At 40.3% G+C, this 20,025-nt stretch overlaps 1 protein-coding gene across 1 annotated transcript; it reads right to left on the bottom strand.

Annotated features, from left to right (window-relative positions):
• Nucleotides 1-1,334: 1,334 nt before the first annotated feature.
• Nucleotides 1,335-19,721, bottom strand: TDO2 (tryptophan 2,3-dioxygenase). The gene is made up of 12 exons (XM_006121847.4): nt 19,565-19,721; nt 19,087-19,195; nt 13,616-13,706; nt 12,682-12,752; nt 10,935-11,062; nt 9,036-9,222; nt 7,892-7,999; nt 6,737-6,848; nt 6,329-6,386; nt 5,863-5,942; nt 3,070-3,160; nt 1,335-1,760 (listed from the first exon to the last, which is right to left on the bottom strand). The coding sequence occupies exons 1-12, from the start codon at nt 19,597-19,599 to the stop codon at nt 1,607-1,609; spliced, it is 1,224 nt and encodes a 407-aa protein (XP_006121909.1). The 5' UTR covers nt 19,600-19,721; the 3' UTR covers nt 1,335-1,606.
• Nucleotides 19,722-20,025: the final 304 nt, after the last annotated feature.

The following is a 20,025-nucleotide window of genomic DNA, read 5'->3' as shown; positions in this document are numbered from 1 at the left end:
AAAAGGGCTGTAAGGACAGGCTGATACTATAGCACCCAGTTTCTGAAAGGCATGCTTTAGAAACTAAAAACAATGGCGCCAGAGTGCAGTGCTTCCCTTTGGAACACTCTTGTATTGTTTCATAGAATTATACAACCAGAGATTAGAAGGATCACAAGGGTCATTTTGTCTAGTCTCATGCTAAGATGCTGGATTTGGTGTGCTTTCTAATGAAGCCCCTTTGCTGTAAGAGAAGTTTTCCTTAGATATGAAAAAGCCTGATGAGAACTATTAAGCAGCAGCATTTATTACTTATTGTAAGCAAAACAGCATGATTACAAGTTTCAACTGAGGTTTGATAAGAGCAATAATCATTTTTTATGTTTGGTTTTACTGTGTTATGTCTAAAAGTTGTTGCCATCTGATTGCTCTTGATAGTCTCTGATTCTCAGTGAACAAGCATAAAGAGTATTAATTTATGCCTCAGTCTCAACAGAGTCTAGTATTCAAACACAAGGATTTAGTGGACAGGAATACTTACTGTCTCCATATCCTATAAGATAATATTATAGTTGTTATAACATTATAAATGTGTTATAGTTCTGATTTGAAACAAATTGGCAGAATGGTATGATAGAATTTTGCATTACTGCTACCTTTGCTATACCAGTACTTTGAATAAATAAAAAGACTTATCTTTCTAATGCCTTCATTCTGGAATTTAGTACAACTGCCTCTCTTTTAAAAGAGAATTATCAATAAGAAATTAAAAGCTTTAAGTTTAACAGCCATTTATTTGAAGAGAAAAAATTAAGTATGAGACAAAAATAAAGCATATATAACAAGTATTTAACAAGAATATCAGGTATTAATTATGCTATCTTTTACAGGTATGCATTATTGCATATTTTATTATGGCACATAAGAATCAAGATATTGCCCTTTTCATATAAATTATTTAGGAACACTGTCAGGCCCACTTTGGCTCCATGTTTAGACTTTCTAAAATTTAGCAGTATGAAAATCTCAATGCAATAAAAATTCCCCTTTTTTTTATTCCAACAGGGACATGTTTTTAAAGTAAACAAATATAAAGCATTTTCTAGTGTATGAAAATTGATGAAAAATGAACTAAACAAAAGTAAAATGAATTAGTTCACACTCATTGTCCAAGATGCCAGAAATGCAAAAATAAGCACAAATATAGAAAAGTAAATTGGATTATTAAAATGAAAAGACATTTTAGAAGTCCTGTGTGATTTTTAATAACAAAACTATCTCTTTAAAGATACTGAGGAAAATGCATTAGCATTAACAACAGCATTTCAACTTATCCAGAGTCATATCTCTGAATGCTGTTTCCTTCAGCAAACTGTGCCTTCTTATTTCTGTAATGTTTTAAAAATAGCTCAATATGAAAATTTAGTAGTTAGTATCATTTATAAATCATACTATTTATCATGTGTCCAAATTTTCATCATAAACTTTAAATCCTATAGCCTGGTGTACATAAATATATATACATGCTTTGTAACATTTAATAAATTTAAGGGACCTCACAAAAGGTCAGAACCAGTTTACATGACAATTCAAAGTTCTTTAACATGGATCACCATAGGAAGGTTCTTTAATCTGAATCATCACTGCTAAAATAGGAGCTGTCACAATATTCTGCTGTGTAAAGAAATTTATGAATAGTTGGGTTCATCTTTGGTATCCAGTGTCTTGCCACCAAAAATGTTGAAAGGTTGAACAAATCTACAAACACCTTGTACCTGTCACTGAAAAAATAAAATCAGATGCATTAACTTTAATATGGTAATTTAGGCTTTGTAAAGGCCAATTATAGCCTCTCTAATCTTGGTTCAGATCTATCAAATTACATTACAAAGGATCCTGGGAACTCCCACGGTGTTTGAACGATATAGTACACAAGCTAACCCTCCATTATCTTCTAATGGAAAACATCTATAAGTAATGATTTCATGGTCTTTCCACCAAGTGTTGTGGCAGTTCAGACTACAGCTGAATGACACAAAGATTATTTGAATTCATGTGGTTTCAATCTCTTGGATCTTTCATTCTTGAAAGAGCCACAAAGGGAAACTCATCAAAATTGCCTTCATGTCAAAGCCATGTTTTTTCCTGGCTTCCACTCACAATCATTGCTGATTTAGGCTTGAAATTTAGGTTCACTTAAAAGCCTAAGTACCTTTTGTAACCCTACCCTAAGTTATGTTTGTACAAAACAGTAAATCTGTTGCATTTCTACCCACTTTGTAATTTGATTCAAACAATCAATCAACTCTTTTCTCAAACATTGTTTCAGGGCTTCAGAGGGGTAGACAAGTTAGTCTGTAACTGGGACAACTTAAAAAACAACAAATAGTCTAGCAGCACCTTAAAGACTGACAAAATATGTAGATTGTATCATGAGCTTTCATGGGTACTACCCACTTCTTCACATGACCCGTCATCTGAAGTGCAGGAGAACTGGTCAGTGAGATAGAGAGATAAGATCCCCGATTATATGTGCCTTGCACAGCAGGGAAGACTAACAATTCTGAAAGATGACAACTGTAACTGATTAGTTAGACTCCTCCCACTTTCCATTAGTGTAATAAATCTTCACAACTGCATTGACTTTTATGGAACTTCACCTCTTGTCACATGGAAAAGCTTGTCTTTAGTTGACTGACAAAACAGAAAGAGGTACTGAAAATCTATAAACACTAATAGCTTTTACCAATATACATTCAAGTTTTTTCAGTCCCTAAACTCAAAGAATAGTTTAACTCTTAAGATAAAAGGTCACCCTCTTTCTGCTGTATAAACACAGCTTTTTATATAAAGATGTCAATGTTCAAAGTCTCTGTAGACATTGGTTCTGTAATACTTATTGTTTATTTTCACTATATTTGGACTGATGCTCTTTTTTTTTCTGGATTCTTTCACTAATACTAAAGTGCTTTTTACCTGGCTACGACTAAATAAAAAGTACTGATCATGTTAGTGTAATGTACTGTAAACAGGTTATTGAGTGGAAAAGACTACTACTATGAAGTTTAAATAATTTTTCTTCATTCTCACCTCACTGTGGCGCGCAAATACTGATAGCCTGATGATCCTCCAGTGCCCACCTTGCTGCCAATCATTCTGTGTGCCATGCAGACATGATTATCTAAGTAACAGGAATCAACAAAATATGGCCTTTAGAATTTACTTTTTAAGTTGCTGCTTTGGGATAAAAAAGGGTTTAGTTATAATGGTGTTGACTACTAACGTCCCTATTAAAGCTGGCCAGATTGTAAGTTATATTGTATATCAGTTTCCTGTGAAGTCCTCAGGTTTGGGGCAATGCTTATGACTATTTTCCTGGAACATCACAAATAAAGGTCATAGATGACCCACTAGGCCATCAGAGAGACTCGGTCAGCATGTTGCATATTGACTAAGTAGTACTGCTGACTGTAATCCCATATATGATAACATATTTCACCCTGTTACGTACACAAGGCATAAAAGAGCTCAAAGAATGTTTGGATAGAGAGGAATGATGAGGTGTGGGAAGAAACTGTAGTTCCCTTAGGGTATGTCTATACAGCAGGGCCTAACTCGAAATAAGCTATTCCAATTGAGCTACGTCAATTGCGTAGCTTATTTCAAAATTTGGGAGCTTCTATACAGCACTTATTTTGAAATAGAGCACTTTTTCTCTGACTCCCCTTACTCCTCGTACAATGAGGGTTACATGAGTCCGAGTAAGAAGTCCTCTAGCTTGACAGTATTTTGACATTATTTTGAAATAACTGCCTGCTGTATATACACAAACTAAGTTATTTTGAAATAATGCTAGTTATTTTGAAAAAAAATGTTGCTGTGTAGATGTGTAACCCCTGCAGTGGCACCGAGACCACAGCAACAGATAAGACTAAGAGACTTCTATAGCATGGGCTTTTAGCTCAAAGGGTGGAGGCTCCTATACTAAGCTCCAGAGGTCCTAGGTTCAAATCTGCTTGGTGGCAGTTACAGATGTACCCATAGATAATAAGATGTTGCCCCAATTTTAGGCATATCATGGAAGTGATCTATTTAGTCTTAAAGGAAGGCAAAGGCTGTTCCATGTACATGCATCAACAGGTAAGGACTTGGGTGGTGCACCCATCAGGCAAAGGAAGGCACTGCTTTCCCACACAGGGGCCACAGGTGTGCTGCTGAATGCTGGAGTGTGGCAGCCCCGCCGCTCTCCTCCCTGCCATGTGTTGCTACAGGATGTTGTTAGCATGGTTCAGGCAGGTTCCCAAGTGGCTGGGAAGGCTGTGTGGCAGGGAGCCTCCTCAGCTCCCTACCTGGAACCTGCATGGAACATATATAAGGCTCCAATTACAGTCACGTTGGCTTTCCCTGCTGTGGCAGCCTGCAGTTTTCCCCAGCACACCTTCTCTGAGATGAGTACCAGCCTTGGTCTCCAGTGACCATCCCCACCTACCTTGCTGTGTTGCTTGCTTGTCCATTTGTTCCCCTCCTCCCTGTTTGGCCCTCAGCCCATGTAGTCCTCCTCCCTGCTCCTTGGCCCAGGGTGTGCAAAGTGGGCTTCTTAGCTGCCTTTCCCCCATTCCATCCTTCTTTACCCTATCCTGTTTGGTTGGTCCCAGTCAGTGAGTTCCCTATCCTGTCTCTCCTCAGACTCCCCATTTGCCCTGTGTGAGGTTTCCTCCTTTCCCCGCCTCCTTGCCCCAGCTGTTGCTTGCTGCTCCGAGTGTTCCCCTTCCCTTCTCCCTGATCAGCCTCCTCACCACCACTGCCCGCCATGCTTGCTGTTGTGTGGAGAAGGGTGATGGGTTTGGTTCCCCCAGCGTAAATTGTTGGTGAGCTTTCCTGGGTCCTCTTCCCCTCCCCTGACATACTGTCTCTGTAGTCCCCCTGTCCCTTTGCTGGTATGTGGGTGATGGAGGGAGTTTGCCTAGCCCAACCAGCTCTGCAGAGATAGCTTCCCAGTACCTTCCCCTTCTTGCCCTCTCCTCACACGATTGCTACAGTCCCCTCCTTGCTTAGGGCTCAGCCTCCCTTCCCTTGCTAGTATCTAGTGGGTTTCCTCTTCCCTTCTCATGACACCCATTTGGTCCTCAGTTCCTGCTCCTCTGCTTATTTGGCCCCCTGTTACTCAGTTACTATAGTCCCTCTCTCTTCGTTCACTCAGCCCCCTTCCTTACATGGGTTTTCTTCTCACCCACACTTGTACCTCCATCCACCCCTCTCTTATCCCCTCTCCTCTGTGTGCTTCTCCTCCTCATCTCCACTAGTCACTGCTCTCCACTTCCAGCTTCCCCACCTTCGCTTGCCCACCTTATGAGTTTCTCCAGTGAAACTCAGATACACATTTCACACTGGTCCCTGGATGCCATGTGATCCAGCACCCCTTAGCTAGTTGTTCAACTTGAGAACATGGATATTCAAAAATACTTTGGAGTAGATTCTAAAAAGCCCATTTCTGAAAAAAATTGCATGTAGAAACCACACATGCACTGAGAATAAATATAAAGAATACATAGATATTTTGGGGGGAGAGGGGAGCAGGGAAGAAAGGAGGGAGATAACAGAGTGGGGTATGGGAGGAGCACATGGTGGGGTCCTTGGCAGAGCAGGAGGGGAGTATGGGCCTGGCCACAGGAAAAAGAAGCAGGCTAGGGAGCCACAGCCTCCCCAAGCAGAACAACCACTCACCAGCCCTCCAGATCAAAACAAAAGCAGTGGTCTTAGAATAAAAAGGGGAGCAGGTCTTTAGAATTCTGGTTTGATACATCTTGATTACAACTATAGTGACAAAGGGAAGAATAATCCTGCACCTAGAAGATATAGTATCATGATACAGAAGAAACTTACATCTCCATTTGGTCATGAGTGCATCGATATCCATGAGAGAAGTAAGAAGCTGGAAGGGAACCTGAAAGCGAGGCTCCTCTCTTGAAAAATTAAAGACAAGACATAGAGAAAGTTTGTATTATCTTACTAATATTTCCTAATATGCCATGTTTAACAAAGCACCACTTCAAGTAGGCATAGCACTGACATTGGTAATTTTTTTACCTCTAAATTTCTTCTACCAATAAAAAAAAACAAACCCAGTATTCTACTAGGTGCTTTCATCCTCCTAAAATGTGAGTTGCCTTTTGTCCCACATTATAACAATTTGTCCTTAGGAGAAATTAAGAAACCTGCTAAAATATAATATATGCTCTAGAATAGTTTTTCAACAATCAGTTGCAATAATAAATAGACCACAATTACCCTTGACTTCTTTCTTCAGTTACCCCCCCCTAAATATTACAGCAATATCTCATTACAGTACCTGTAGAAGTAGATCATTAAAGCTCCTTGCAATGCTTTATAAGAGAGTCTTCTTTCTCCTGCAAAATTAAAATTTTTAAAAAATTGTTTCTGTGTTAATTTTCCTGCAAATGTCTGGAGTCCATTTTAGTACATAGTAAGGATACAAAAATATATGGTAGGAGAAAAGTATATATTATTGTGTTTAGCAATCAGAGTTGCTTCTAAAGTAACTGTAGAATGAATTCCACCATTACTTGGAAAATTGACAAATCATCATAAAATTAACTTAAAAAAAAAAGCAAATCACAAACTTGAAATCATAACTTTCAAAGACAACTTTCTCCCTTGCATTTTTAAAACTTCTTTTTCAGAAAGGGTCCAGTTATTGTTATGAAACTATATTTTTCCAGGTGAAAACATAACTTACCTTTACTCAGAAGATGTTCATGGCGCTTTTCATCAAATAATGAAATAAAAACCTCTTTTTGTTTTTTAAGTTCAGCCAGTAGGTCCTCTTTTTCCTCTGATGCTTGCTTGGTCTTAAAAACATAAAATGAAATAATTATTTTTAGAAGAGGCCTACACTTTTTTAAATGATTTATTATACAAGTACAATATTTGGCATCATAATTCTATGAATTTACACCTGTAAATATATTTCTAAACAAGTAGGATGTGCCTTGCCTACGCAAATGCACAATGATTATAACCAGTGCATGCATAAATATACTTAATTCACCACATCAGTTAGCCAGATTTCATATCCAGATGAGATCAATTCATTCACAAGATTGAACACAATTGCATAATTCATACTTTTTAAAAAAAATCTGTCCTCAAGGATTTACAGGTCAGATTTTATCGGTTCTTTATTTGCAGCAAGGAAGGCAGGCAGACAGGAAGAAAGAAATCCAGCATTTAGAAAAATATTGACCTTAGAACTTGTCAAAAAAATCCCACAATTGAATATAGAATTTTTTTAATTAAAAATGTAATTTGACCTAAAGAAGATAATTTCCAAAAATGAATCCTCAAAATACAGCAAGAGAACCTTTTCTGAGACATATAATCACTCGCATCTAGATATTTGTGTTCTGTTGGGCAACTAAATGATTAGTTTTTAAAAACAAAACATTTTAAAAGCAAAACAGCTAATATATATATGTAGTTCAGTAAGTTAAATATCAGTCTATGAATGGACATCCCTTCTTGCTGGACCCATGCGTACCATTTAGTAAATCTATGTGAAACACTACATTACCACTTCACAGTTGTGCATTGCAAACATTTTCTTCTATGAACAAGCCCATGGGAATTCATATGGAAGAGTTGCATGTTGATCTTCAGAATCAACTGCGTGGGTGAAATTCTGGCTCCGGTGAAGTCAATGGCAAAACTTTCATTGACTTCACTGGAGCCAGGATTTCAACCCTATCTTTTGCAATCAAAGTCTGAGTTGATTTAAGACTGAAGGAACCAAGAGAAAGGATCAGTGATTAGATTAAAATGGAAATGAAAATGATAGGATCTTATTTTATCACATATCTCATGCTTATTGATAGACTGAGGAAATGTAATGTACCTGAACCATTGCCACTTCCTCTTCTAGACCTTTTAACACATTCACTTCAAATTTTCCCCAGAAATTAAACCCTTCCGGTTCTAATCCTGGTGTTCTTTCCAGCCATGCCTTAAAAATAAAATATCATAAAGTGAGTAGGTGATACGGGTAATGTGTTCCTCTTAAATGCTCCTAGAGCTGGGAGACAGAAACTCCTTTTTTCTAATCTCATCTAACATGGACTTCCTCTGTAGACCTGGACAAATCGCTTTAGCCCAGAAATCATTTAGGCACCTAACTCTTATTGATTTCAATAAACTGCCTACCTCTCTCAATTTCTCCTTCCATAAATAGGGTAAGAATACTAATTTAAAATGGGGTTTGGCACATCAGTGAAAATGTCACTACTCTAATGGGAGAGCTTCTCTCATAGGCTTAATTAATCCACCTCCATGAGATAAGGTAGCTATGTGGAGAAGAGAAGCTTTCCTATTGCCATAGCATTATTGCCAAGCTCTCCTATTGCCACAGCACTGCATACTAGGGATGTAATAGTATAGTCGATTAACCGATAAGCAAAAGCCTGTATGTTAATGCTGTAGAATACACTCATCCCTCCCCTTCCCGTCAGTAATTTTTTTTAACAGGCTGGCCAGCAGCCCAGCTCAGTCTCAGCTTGCACCAGGTCTGGGACCTACCTCTGCTGCGGCTCTGCTTTTAAAGTGTATTAGGAGCCAGGCAGGCTGCCCAGCTCAGTTCTGGCTCATGCCAGGTCCAGGAGCTCAGATCCCTCCTCCCCCTGGATGTGGGCTGCTGCTGCTGTATCAGAGGCACCAGCATGGGGTGGCAGGCAGCCAGTCCGTGAGGAGAGCTGGTTTTTAAACTGACTCCCCTTGTGGAACAGGTCCCACCTGGCACTCTGCGCTGCTGCCTCTGATATAGAGGCATTAGCACAGAGTAGCAGAGGGTTCCCCTGGAGTGGGGCCAGAGCTCAGTGGCTGCCAGTCCCATGTCCAGGGACTGTAGAACAGTTGACTAACCGATGAGAATTCATGAGATGAATCAACTATTCAATTAACTGATATTTAACATCCCTACTGCATACACTGGGGGTAAGGTGTGTGTGCATGTGTATGTGCCCGTGCTCATGTGTGCCTATCCTTACCTCCACTAATTGCAGAAGTGTTGGTTCTTGCTCTGATTTAAATAGTATTTCATTCTCATGTCCCTTGAAGCTATCACGGTAATGCCTTCTGCTATAAGGGATTCTCAGACTCTGTGGGACACCAATCTTATTCTCTATTAGTCGAAACTGAAGGCTCTGAAAACCAGATGCTTTGCTCAAGTAATCTCTTTGGGTACATGAAAAGATACAGTAATGACATATTATTTAAAAAATAAGGGTATTTTGTGGTTTTGCTATCCATAACTTAAAAAACTACATGGAGATTTTTAACAATTACAGCATATCAAAAATTGATACATCATAACATTTATGTGTCCTTTGTTGCAACTCTGGTATTACAATGAAAATCTGATTTCTTTATTTTTAAGTAAATAACAACAATTATATATTGAAATTAACATTTTTAACAATATCTGTTTCAGGAGGAGATTTATTTAGAATATCAATTTAATTCTAAACTTGCATAGCCAAACAGGTATTAGGAAAGATTTCTTGAGTCGCTAAAATTAAAATAAACTATAAAATGTTTATTGGAGTTTAAACTTTCTATAGATCAGAACAAGTTTTTGTTTGTTAGTTCTGCACAAAAGGTTAAGGTGGTGTTTTATGTTATGTGGAACTGATAAAAAATTAAACCATGTTGAGAAGAACTAGTTAATAAGGATAACCTTGATTCTCATTACCTGGCAATACTAGTGATTTAGAAATAAAGCATAAGGTGGTTGTGACAATTGAACAGAAAATCATTGACTTTGTAGCATTGCCTATTATACAATAATAAATGTCTGAAAAATACAATTGAAGATCTCTCTCAATAGATGATTGATCCACCTCTCCCCACCTCCCTTCTTTTGTAAGTTTAAAAATGGTGGTGGGGGGATTATGGCAACCTTTAAGGACAATGAGTTATGTTTTGTGCAGTATTATGAAGAGATAATAAGATAAAAATAGAATGCCAAAAGGTTTCCAAAAAGATACAACAGGGGATGGAAGCTATATGACATCACCAGGAGAACCACATGGAAACCACAGGAAAGGTAAGAATGGAGGTGCATGGAGCCACAATGGAACTTGGGAGTACATGGAAAGAATTAGAAGTTCATTCCTGAAAGCAAATCAGACAGAGGGATCCCAGAAGCCGGGCCAGCAGCCAAAAAGAGGTATATGGGCTTCCAGGCAACACTTTGTGGGAAAAGCTGCTTCTATCAGTAGATGGAGAGGAGAAATTCTTGGCAAGAAAGTGGGAAGTGCAGAAAGATGGAGGGTTGGTAGCAAAAAACTGGAAGTAAGATGCTGCTTCCCACAGGTTTTTGAAATATTATTTGGTTTCAGTGATCCAGTAATACTGTACTGCAAATTCTATGAAGTTTGGATGTGTGACACCCCAGAACCAATGGGTTAAAACATCTAGCTCATGCTCTAGATGTGGAGTGTGGGTTTCTCTCACCCACACAAATTTATGATTGACATAAAATGCTTCAGATAACATGTGGCTGTGAGAAATGGAAGGAAATTACTAAGTCTTAGCTTGGCACTATCAAATGACAGGACATTTTGGTTATTTGCATACTGTAATTTTAGTTATAGAATGGTGCTCTTGGCTAGCAAAGTCACATACAAATAATTAACACATCTGCTTAAAAACCTCAGAATACCTTGGACTTGCAATCAAGTCAGAGACATTTATTGACCTTTATCTTTTACTGTTACAACTGTTTCTCTCCCAAATACACACTCATCTTGCTGACCTGATTGATTTAATTCTTCAATGGAGTGGTAAAAGCTCATGCTTTCAATTCTGAAAGTCCTGGATTCAAAACGCACTGTTAGCTCTACATAAGCACGGATGATAATTACTAAATAATAATAAATATTTACCTGAAATCAAAGAAGTCCAAAGCAGTCATAGTTTCTAGAACTGAAAATTGCTCCACAAGTAATTTAAGGATCATTGAAATTCTGTGGATTCGAGCAACAACCTTCAGCATGTTTCTCTCATCTCTCACCTTAATAGGAAATAAATACTTGAGCAGCCTGAGAATGATGGGCCGATAAGGTATTTATACCTGGTGTTCTACCCAAACTATCTATTTTGGGGTTTCATTCACTTATCACTGTAGTATCACAACGTATTCCAGGTAAAAATCAATAGCAAAATCTTGTATTGAATACAGACTCTTTCATGAAACTAAAATCACACTTTTTAGTCTTTATATATGCTTAAAGGATAAAATGTGAGGGGTTTTGGCTCTGGCTGCTTATTCATTTTAACACAAACCATTATAAATGAGTTATTTTTCACATGTTTTTAACTCAAAAAGTTGTTAAAAGTCTCGGTCAAAGTCGTCCACAGTGTAATTCTATTGGAGTCAATGGAGAAGCAGGACAGGGAAGCAGGAGATGTAATGTGTCTAAAAAAGAGATATGATTGCAGAGCAGTTCCCAAACCAACTCTGCATCAACACATCCATTCCCTTCAATGGGGTCAGAGGATTCCACTCAAGATTGTTAAGGCAGTCAATGAGCACAACCCAAAAATATCAAAGGAGGGATGAAAATGCTACATGTTAATCTTTTCGTAAGCACTGGTTTCTGAATTTCAGTTTTTAACAAAAATTACTTTCATGAAAAAATATATCCCATTTTAGAGATGGTTAATTTTTTCTGCATTTCAGAGTTCAACAAAAGATAATCAGCATACTAAATTTCAGTAAAAAAATGTGGAACTCATTTCTCCTGAAACTTTAACATCTTTATTCCACATTTTGCAGCTAGATCTACTTCCAAACAATGTTACAAATCTTTATAATGTCCACAAGGGCTAGTTTTTCAGTTATTAGTGTTGTATTAAAATAACACATAGCTAGCCAGCTCTCATTGACAGCATATCAGAGGAAACTCAAGTGTTTGTCCTTACAATTCATTAGTTTATAAAGTATTTCACTTCAGGCAGTGGTAATAGTGCTCAAAATATTTCCCTTTTTGTTTTTAGGTGTCTATATAAGCATCTGTTTCCGATTTGATAATTCCTCTCCAGTTTCATCAAATCACATCCAAATACTAGAGGATTTTTCCCCTGTTTTATTTACCAGCAATATATACACCGGTATATAATAAAACCATCAATTATATTGTATAAGTGCATCATAGCCAGAAAATTCAGAGGTAAGGGAAACTTTCAACATAAATTTTTTTTAAAATAAATTGTATTTTTTTAAAAAATCAGTGTCTCGTAGGCCATCTATCTGCCTATAGATATATAGTTTTGGACATCCTTACAAAGATAATTTTATATATATATATATATATATAAAATTTTCACATGTAATACTTTTTTGTCAGTACAATAATTGGCTTAGCATTTTCAAACCACATAGATAACCAATCATCAGAATCTGTGAATAGTTTGGCCAAAACGATCACTTCTGAAGAGTGAACCCTTTAGGGGTTACAACCCTCAGAATTGTGCAAAATATGTGTACTATTCTAATGGCAAAGTGGTGTCACTAAAGAGCAGAGTTTCAGCCTTAAATTTCAGTGTTGGGGTATGTGTTTATTTGATAAGTATCAAACTTTCAAAAAGAGGCTTAAGTTTGTACACTATAACAAGTTGCACATAACTTACACTGCCATTCTGAAAGATCACTCGAACTGAGTCCAGTTCCCACAGAATCTGCTTAAACCAAAGTTCATAAGCTACAATAAGAAAGACATTGTTAGTGTTAATCATTGCCATTGAAGATATGTAGAAAGAAGTTAGGCAAGTAGATTAGGAGACTAATTTCCATATTTATTCTTACATCTCCATTTAAAATTAATGTTCTGTTTCCATGTGACTGGAGTGTAAGAAATACTGATTTACAAATGTACCAGCTGTTTAAAGACTCTCTCCCTTCTTCAGACCATTGTTGCATGGAATAATTTAGCATTTGAGACTGTTAAAGGAACTAATTGCAGTATATTCACTTTTAGCATTCTAGAGTGGCATATAAGCATGTTAGCAATGGTTGGGGAGAGGGGAAAACCTGACGAGAATACCAATAAAAAAAAAGTCCATGTAAACAAAACTCTGTGGGGTGTGTAACGTCCAAAGAGACAAGACTGAGCCTCAGATTTAAGATGTCATCTAAAAAGACGCAAATTCAGTCAACAATGTGGTACTAAATTTAATAGAAATGTAGCCGTGTTAGTCTGGAAATTTTACTATTTCAGATGGCTGAATCTGCTCCAACACAACCGAACCTATGGTTCTGGAAAGTCTGATGTTCTAAATCCAAGGCATAGGTCACTAAACCATCAATATTCTTGTATATATAATTGATTATGTTGGGGTGTATTCTCACTCTCTACTAAAACTCTTCAGATATGGATTATGGACTCTCTCACACATACATACACACAAGTACTGTGTTGGCAAGGGAATAGGAGAGAAAGCTGGTATTCATGCATGAATTTATAATCATGTCAAAAATCAGAACAACTTCTGTAACACATGTTTGAGCACCAAACAAACAAATGGTGTGATTGCACCAAACAACTTTTTCTGTCCTGTAGTTTACCTTGATGGGTCACAATGAAAAGATGCTCATCATGGATCTTGTTTCCTCTTTTTTCACTCTGCAGTTCTTGAGCATTCAATATTTTGTCCAGCTTCAAAAGAAAGATTTGTTTTTGTAATAATCTCAACACTTCACTGTTGATTTTGGACAAAATGTTCCTGATGGGTGGTTAGTTTGTAAGTGATGGCTTTAATTGCATTTTATTTATTCTGTATTTTAATACCAAACTGATTCATTGTTTTTTCTGTTGTTTGTATCTGGGAGGAGATTAAAGAAATACAATTGTCCCACCCTTTACGCTGCTTGCAGGGTAAAGTACTATTTGAAAAACATGCCTCATGAGAGATATTGAAATTCTAGATGCTTGGTCTATTTACTTTATCAAAGAGAAGGAGTGATTAGGAGTGATTAGGTCACACTATAACTATCTGAAGAACAGACATTTGATAACAGAGGGCCTCTTCAGGCCCACAGACAAAACTATAACACTATGCAGTGGTTGGAAGTTAATGTTCAAGACATTTGGATGAGAAATAAGGCACATTTTTCAGTTGCAAGGACAATTAAACTATTTGGCTATAGTGGATTCTCCATTACTGGAAGCTTTTAAAATAAAGATATACTCAAGCTGAACTACTGCTACTGAATTTGCAGGAATTAATTCAGGGAAATTGTCTGAGGGTATGTCTACACTACAGAGTTAGTTCGAATTAGTTAATTCGAACTAAGCTAATTCGAACGAATGCGTGTAGAACTAAAAACTAGTTCGAATTAGCGTTTTGCTAATTCGAACTAGCATGTCCACATTAAGTGGACCCTGAACAGGGCTTAAGGCTGGCCGGAAGCAGTGCCGGCAGGGCATCAGAGGAGGACTTAGAGCGTGTAGATGCTGTCTCAGGCTAGCCGAGGGCTGCGCTTAAAGGGACCCGACCCCCACCCCGGACAGACAGTTCTCAGGGGTGCCCCGCTTGAAAACCAGTCCTGGCTTGGAGTGCCCCGAGTGCCCACACTGGGCACATCACACCACTCGGCCATCAGCCCGGCTGCACTTGCCGCAGGCTGCCATCTGGGGAGAGGGAGCAATTGGGGGGCTGCAGGAGAGCTTCCACCCCCAGAAGCCCGCAGAGCCAGCCCAGTCCTCCCCATCGGGGGCTCGTACCCCATTCCTCCCTCACCTCCTTCCACTTACCCTTCCCTAGCCCCTTTTCTTGATGTACAAAATAAAGGACAATTGTGGTCAAAAATGGAATCTGTCTTTATTGAACAAAACTGGGGGAGACTGGGAAAAGGAGGTGGGAGAGGGGAAGAGAGTGGCTGGGACAGGGGAGCGCAACTAAAATGATCAAGGGTTGGGAACAGGTCCCATATGAAGAGAGGCTAAAGAGACTGGGACTTTTCAGCTTAGAAAAGAGGAGATTGAGCGGGGACAGGATAGAGGTCTCTAAAAGCAGGAGTGGGGTGGAGAGGGTGCATACAGAAAAGTTCTTCATTAGTTCCCATAAAGAAGGACTAGAGGACACCAAAGGAAAGGAATGGGTAGCAGGCTTCAAACTATTAACAGAAAGTTGTTCTTCACAAAGCAAAGAGTCAACCTGTGGAACTCCTTGCTGCAGGAGGCTGTGAAGGCTACAACTAGAACAGAGTTTAAAGGGAAGTGAGATCAAGTCATGGAGGTTGGGTCCATGGAGTGGTATTAGCCAGGGAGTAGGAGTGGTGTCCCTGCCCAAGGTTTGTGGAAGGCTGGAGAGGGATGGCACGAGACAAATGGCTTGGTCACTGTCTTCGGTCCATCCCCTCCAGGGTTCCTAGGGTTGGCCGCTGTCGGCAGACAGGCTACTGGGTTAGATGGACCTTTGGTCTGACCTAGGACGGCCATTGTAAGCTCAGGGCTCAGGGTCGGGGGTCTCAGTGGACCCCCTTGATTTTCATGCACACCTGCTCCTGGGTGGCCAGGCTGGCAGCTATCCTGCCCAAGCCGGCCACTTTCCTATGCCTAGTGTGGAGATCGTGGACGAGGTCCCGATGTCCGCACTAGCCCAGGCGGGTGCCCGCCTCTTGCGGTCCCGGGCAAGCTCCCGGGAGCTGCCAGCCTGATCCCGGGAAGAGAGGGAGGGCTGGGGGGCATCGGGTGGGTGGCTCGATCCGTGCCAGGTGCAGGGTCTGCTGGCTGGGTGCTGGCAGGCTTGCACCTGGCACGGGCACCGTAGCCAGCCCGTGCTCCTTTAAGGGGTCCGGGGCCGGGAGGGGGTCATAGAGTTTCCCTGGTGTTGGCCAGAGTGGCCACCAGGGAAACCTGGGGAGGGCTAGCCTCCCACTAGTTCGAATTAAGGGTCTACACAGCCCTTAATTCGAACAAGCTAGTTCGAACTAGGCTTAATCCTCGTGGAATGAGGTTTACCTAGTTCGAACTAAGCGCTCCGCTAGTTCGAATTAACCTCCGATAGTTCGAACTAACTCTGTATTGTAGACATACCCTGAGTTATGCAGGAATGGATGATCACAATGGTTGTTTGTGGTCTGAAATTCTATTAATCTGTCACATGAATAAGAATGGTAAAATCTAGCTATCTACTGATTTTTGGATACTCATGCATTCTTTCAGACAGTATAGTACTGAAAACCACTTGAACGGTATTTTCATTTTTTTTTATTATTATTAAAGGCAATAAGGAAGGAATGGGACAGGGAAATAGCTAAGGGTATGTCTGCACTACACAGTTAATTCGAACTAAAGTTAGTTCGAATTAACTCTGATAGGCGCTACACACGCAAACCGCTAGTTCGAACTTAATTCGAACTAGCGAGCGCTTAATTCGAACTAGGTAAACCTCATTCCACGAGGACTAACGCCTAGTTCGAATTAACTAGTTTGAATTAAGGGCTGTGTAGCCACTTAATTCGAACTAGTGGGAGGCTAGCCCTCCCCAGCTTTCCCTGATGGCCACTCTGGGCACCACCAGGGAAACTCTTCTGCCCCCCTCCTGGCCCCGGACCCCTTAAAGGGGCACGGTCTGGCTACGGTGCCCGTGCCAGGTGCAAGCCTGCCAGGACCCAGTCAGCAGACCCTGCACCTGGCACGGCTCGAGCCAGTCACCCACTGCCACCCAGCCCTCCGCCTCTTCCCGGAACCAGGCTGGCGGCTCCCGGGAGCCTGCCCAGGTCCGCAAGAGGCAGGTGCCTGCCTGGTCTAGTTCAGACATCGTGGACCTCATCCACGACCTCCGCACTAGGCACAGGAAAGTGTCCGTCTAGGGCAGGATAGCTGCCAGCCTGGCCACCCAGGTGCAGGTTTGCATGAAAATCAAGGTGGTCCACTGAGACCCCCGACCCTGAGCCCTGAGCTTACAATGGCCGTACTGGGTCAGACCAAAGGTCCATCTAGCCCAGTAGCCTGTCTGCCGACAGCGGCCAACCCTAGGGACCCTGGAGGGGATGGACCAAAGACAATGACCAAGCCATTTGTCTCGTGCCATCCATCTCCAGCCTTCGACAAAGAGAGGCCAGGGACACCATTTCTACCCCTTGGCTAATACCACTCCATGGATCCAACATCCATGACTTGATCTCACTTCTCTTTAAACTCTGTTCTAGTTGTAGCCTTCACAGCCTCCTGCAGCAAGGAGTTCTACAGGTTGACTCTTTGCTTTGTGAAGAAGAACTTTCTCTTATTAGTTTGAAGCCTGCTACCCATTCATTTCATTTGGTGTCCTCTAGTCCTTCTATTATGGGAACTAATGAAGAACTTTTCTTTATGCACCCTTTCCACATCACTCATGCTTTTATAGACCTCTGTCATATCCCCCCTCAGTCTCCTCTTTTCTAAGCTGAAAAGTCCCAGTCTCTTTAGCCTCTCTTCATATGGGACCTGTTCCAAACCCCTGATCATTTTAGTTGCCCTCCTCTCTCCCACCCTCTCTCTTCCTCTCTCCCACCTCCTTTTCCCAATCTACCCCAGTTTTGTTCAATAAAGAGAGATTCTATTTTTGAACACATGTGTCCTTTATTTTGTACATGAGGAAGGGGGGCTAGGGAGGGGCAAGTGGAAGGAGGTGAGGGAGGGATGGGGTACGAGCTCCTGATGGGGAGGACTGGGCTGGCTCTGCGGGCTTCTGGGGGTGGAAGCTCTCCTGCAGCCCCTCGATTGACCCCCTCCCTGGATGGCAGCCTCCAGCAAGTGCAGCCGGGCTGATGGCCAAGTGCTGTGATGTGCCGAGTGTGGGCACTCAGGGCACTCCAAGCCAGGACTGCTCTGCAAGCGGGGAACCCCTAAGAACTGTCTGTCCGGGGTGGGGGTCGGGTCCCTTTACGCACAGCCCTCGGCTAGCCTGAGACAGCAGCTCCACGCTCTAAGTCCTAATCTGATGCCCTGCCGGCACTGCTTCCGGCCAGCCTTAACCCCGGTTCAGGGTCCACTCAATATGGACATGCTAGTTAGAATTAGAAAATCGCTAATTCGAACTAGTTTTTAGGTCTAGATGCACTAGTTTGAATTATCTTAGTTCGAATTAACTAATTTGAACTAAGTTAGTTCGAATTAGCACTGTAGTGTAGACATACCCTAATGTAGTATCTAAATCATATGTGAATGGAATTCATTTTTAGTGAGGAGAAAGTTCTGTAGAAAAGGAGTAAAGTTCTGTAGTATGTTGTTCATCTTATTAAAGTTTACGTTGTATGAAGACACATAAGCATGCTGGGGCAAGGTTGCACAGGAATCTTATTAATTGAATTCCAAATTTTTGAGTGCTTGATATAATTATTTTAAGAAGATGGGTTTTTATTAAATGTAATCATATAATTATATAAATATTAGGACAAATTCTGTATAAGTCTAGATCAACTTAATTTATTTCAGTTTACATCAGTGCAACTGATGCAAGAACTGGGTCCATGGGTTAAATGTAAGACCTTTTGCAGACAGATATAAATGTATATATATATTTTTCATCTTTCAGCTCGGGTATTTAATCACAATGCAATGGCTAATGGGAACTGCACAGCTCCTGCTGAGCAGATTGAAAGTTTGCCCTGTGTAACCTTCTGCAAAACAATGGATCTTCTTTTTGCTGTGATTTATCAAGGATGTGTTATATGCATCCTAATGTAACTCTCTACCTCAGCCCTTCTCAATTCACAATTTAGCTGTTAGTCTAAAAACAATTCCAACCTAAATAACAAAATCCAATTTGTTTTCTGAACAAGTTAAAAAATAATCAATCATCCCACTAATATTAACAGGTATGTGAACTGTCAGGGAATCTAGGGTGGCAGTTGTTTGTTTAACACAAAGGTCAAGAGAGATAGATGTCTGTGGATACATCCTGAGAGCTGAGAGCAGAACAAGGATCATAGGGGCTTGCCTTTATCATTGGCCTTCGCTAGCAGAAGAAGGGAAAGGAAAATGCCATATTTCAACATCTCAAATTGTAAAAGGCATTAGGACGGTAACATAATCCAGTCCTCACACTTACATGTAGATAATCACTATAGACAAGTCCACCTTTGCTGGCTTTATTCAGTCCTTCTTGTGACTTGTCTTCTCCTTCCTCATCCTCCAATGAGAGTTTATTAAAATTAAATCTAGGAATAAAAGAAAATTAATATAGCAAATAACAGAGCTAAAAATGTCAGAGTTGTATTTGTTCCTAACATTCAGGCACATCTGCTTTAGTGGCTCTGTTTTGCAAACATATTCAATGAGCAAAATAAACAGCATGTATCTATCTACAGCCCTGTATACCACACACATCTCTATAGTATCGAGGTACTTTCATATTGAGTATATCCCAATCGCCCATGCTCAAAAAAATTCTTAAACCAGCTCCCTTCATTCAGAATTTGCATGCTGGTAGGTAATGAATAGCCTCCTTTGGATTTTTAAACTTAATGTTCACATTGTATCTATCATATTAATTGACATTATGCAGTAAAATAGAGAAATATACTCACTGGTATTTGTTCCCCCAAAATGGGCACCCACTCATGGCTACAGAATCCAATTAATTCACTGAGAAATGTTCCTCAGGGACACACGTTACTAACATTCCAAAACCTGCTGCAGCTGCCTTTATGTAACCTGATCCTAGTGTACAGGCCAATCCCCTACTACTCTGTCTGCCCATCCCTGTCAAGTCAGTAATAATTACAGAAGTTATCCTGACACAATCCTCAGTATTTGCTGTATTGGCTGGTCAGTTAGTTGAGTCACCCAAAACAAGAAGAGTTGCAATACTCACCTTGGTCAGATGTCACATACTTTGAGCAGCTTTCACTACAGTTCTTTTGATCGTGGTCATGTTCAGTCAAGCACAGAGCCTGGGATCAAAGCTAATATAAGTAAAAAAAATACTCAATGGGAGTTCTGCGTCTGAGTCAAGGGCAGCCTATAGCTCTAAATATTGAATCTTATG

Source organism: Pelodiscus sinensis, chromosome 5 (assembly GCF_049634645.1).
Source record: "Pelodiscus sinensis isolate JC-2024 chromosome 5, ASM4963464v1, whole genome shotgun sequence".
NCBI lineage: Eukaryota > Metazoa > Chordata > Testudines > Trionychidae > Pelodiscus > Pelodiscus sinensis.
Note: the sequence above shows the minus strand (reverse complement) of the source record. Positions and strands in the feature narration are given on the sequence as shown.

Bases quoted from the DNA above. Each gene is read 5' to 3' on its own strand.
- TDO2 (XM_006121847.4), bottom strand. From the start codon at position 19,599: ATGAGTGGGTGCCCATTTTGGGGGAACAAATACCA. The intron at 9,223-10,934 runs GTAAATATTTAT...ATGTACCCAAAG, and splicing joins TTGGACTTCTTTGATTTCAG to AGATTACTTGAGCAAAGCAT. The intron at 3,161-5,862 runs GTAAGTTTCTTC...CCTGTTACTTAG, and splicing joins ACTCATGACCAAATGGAGAT to ATAATCATGTCTGCATGGCA.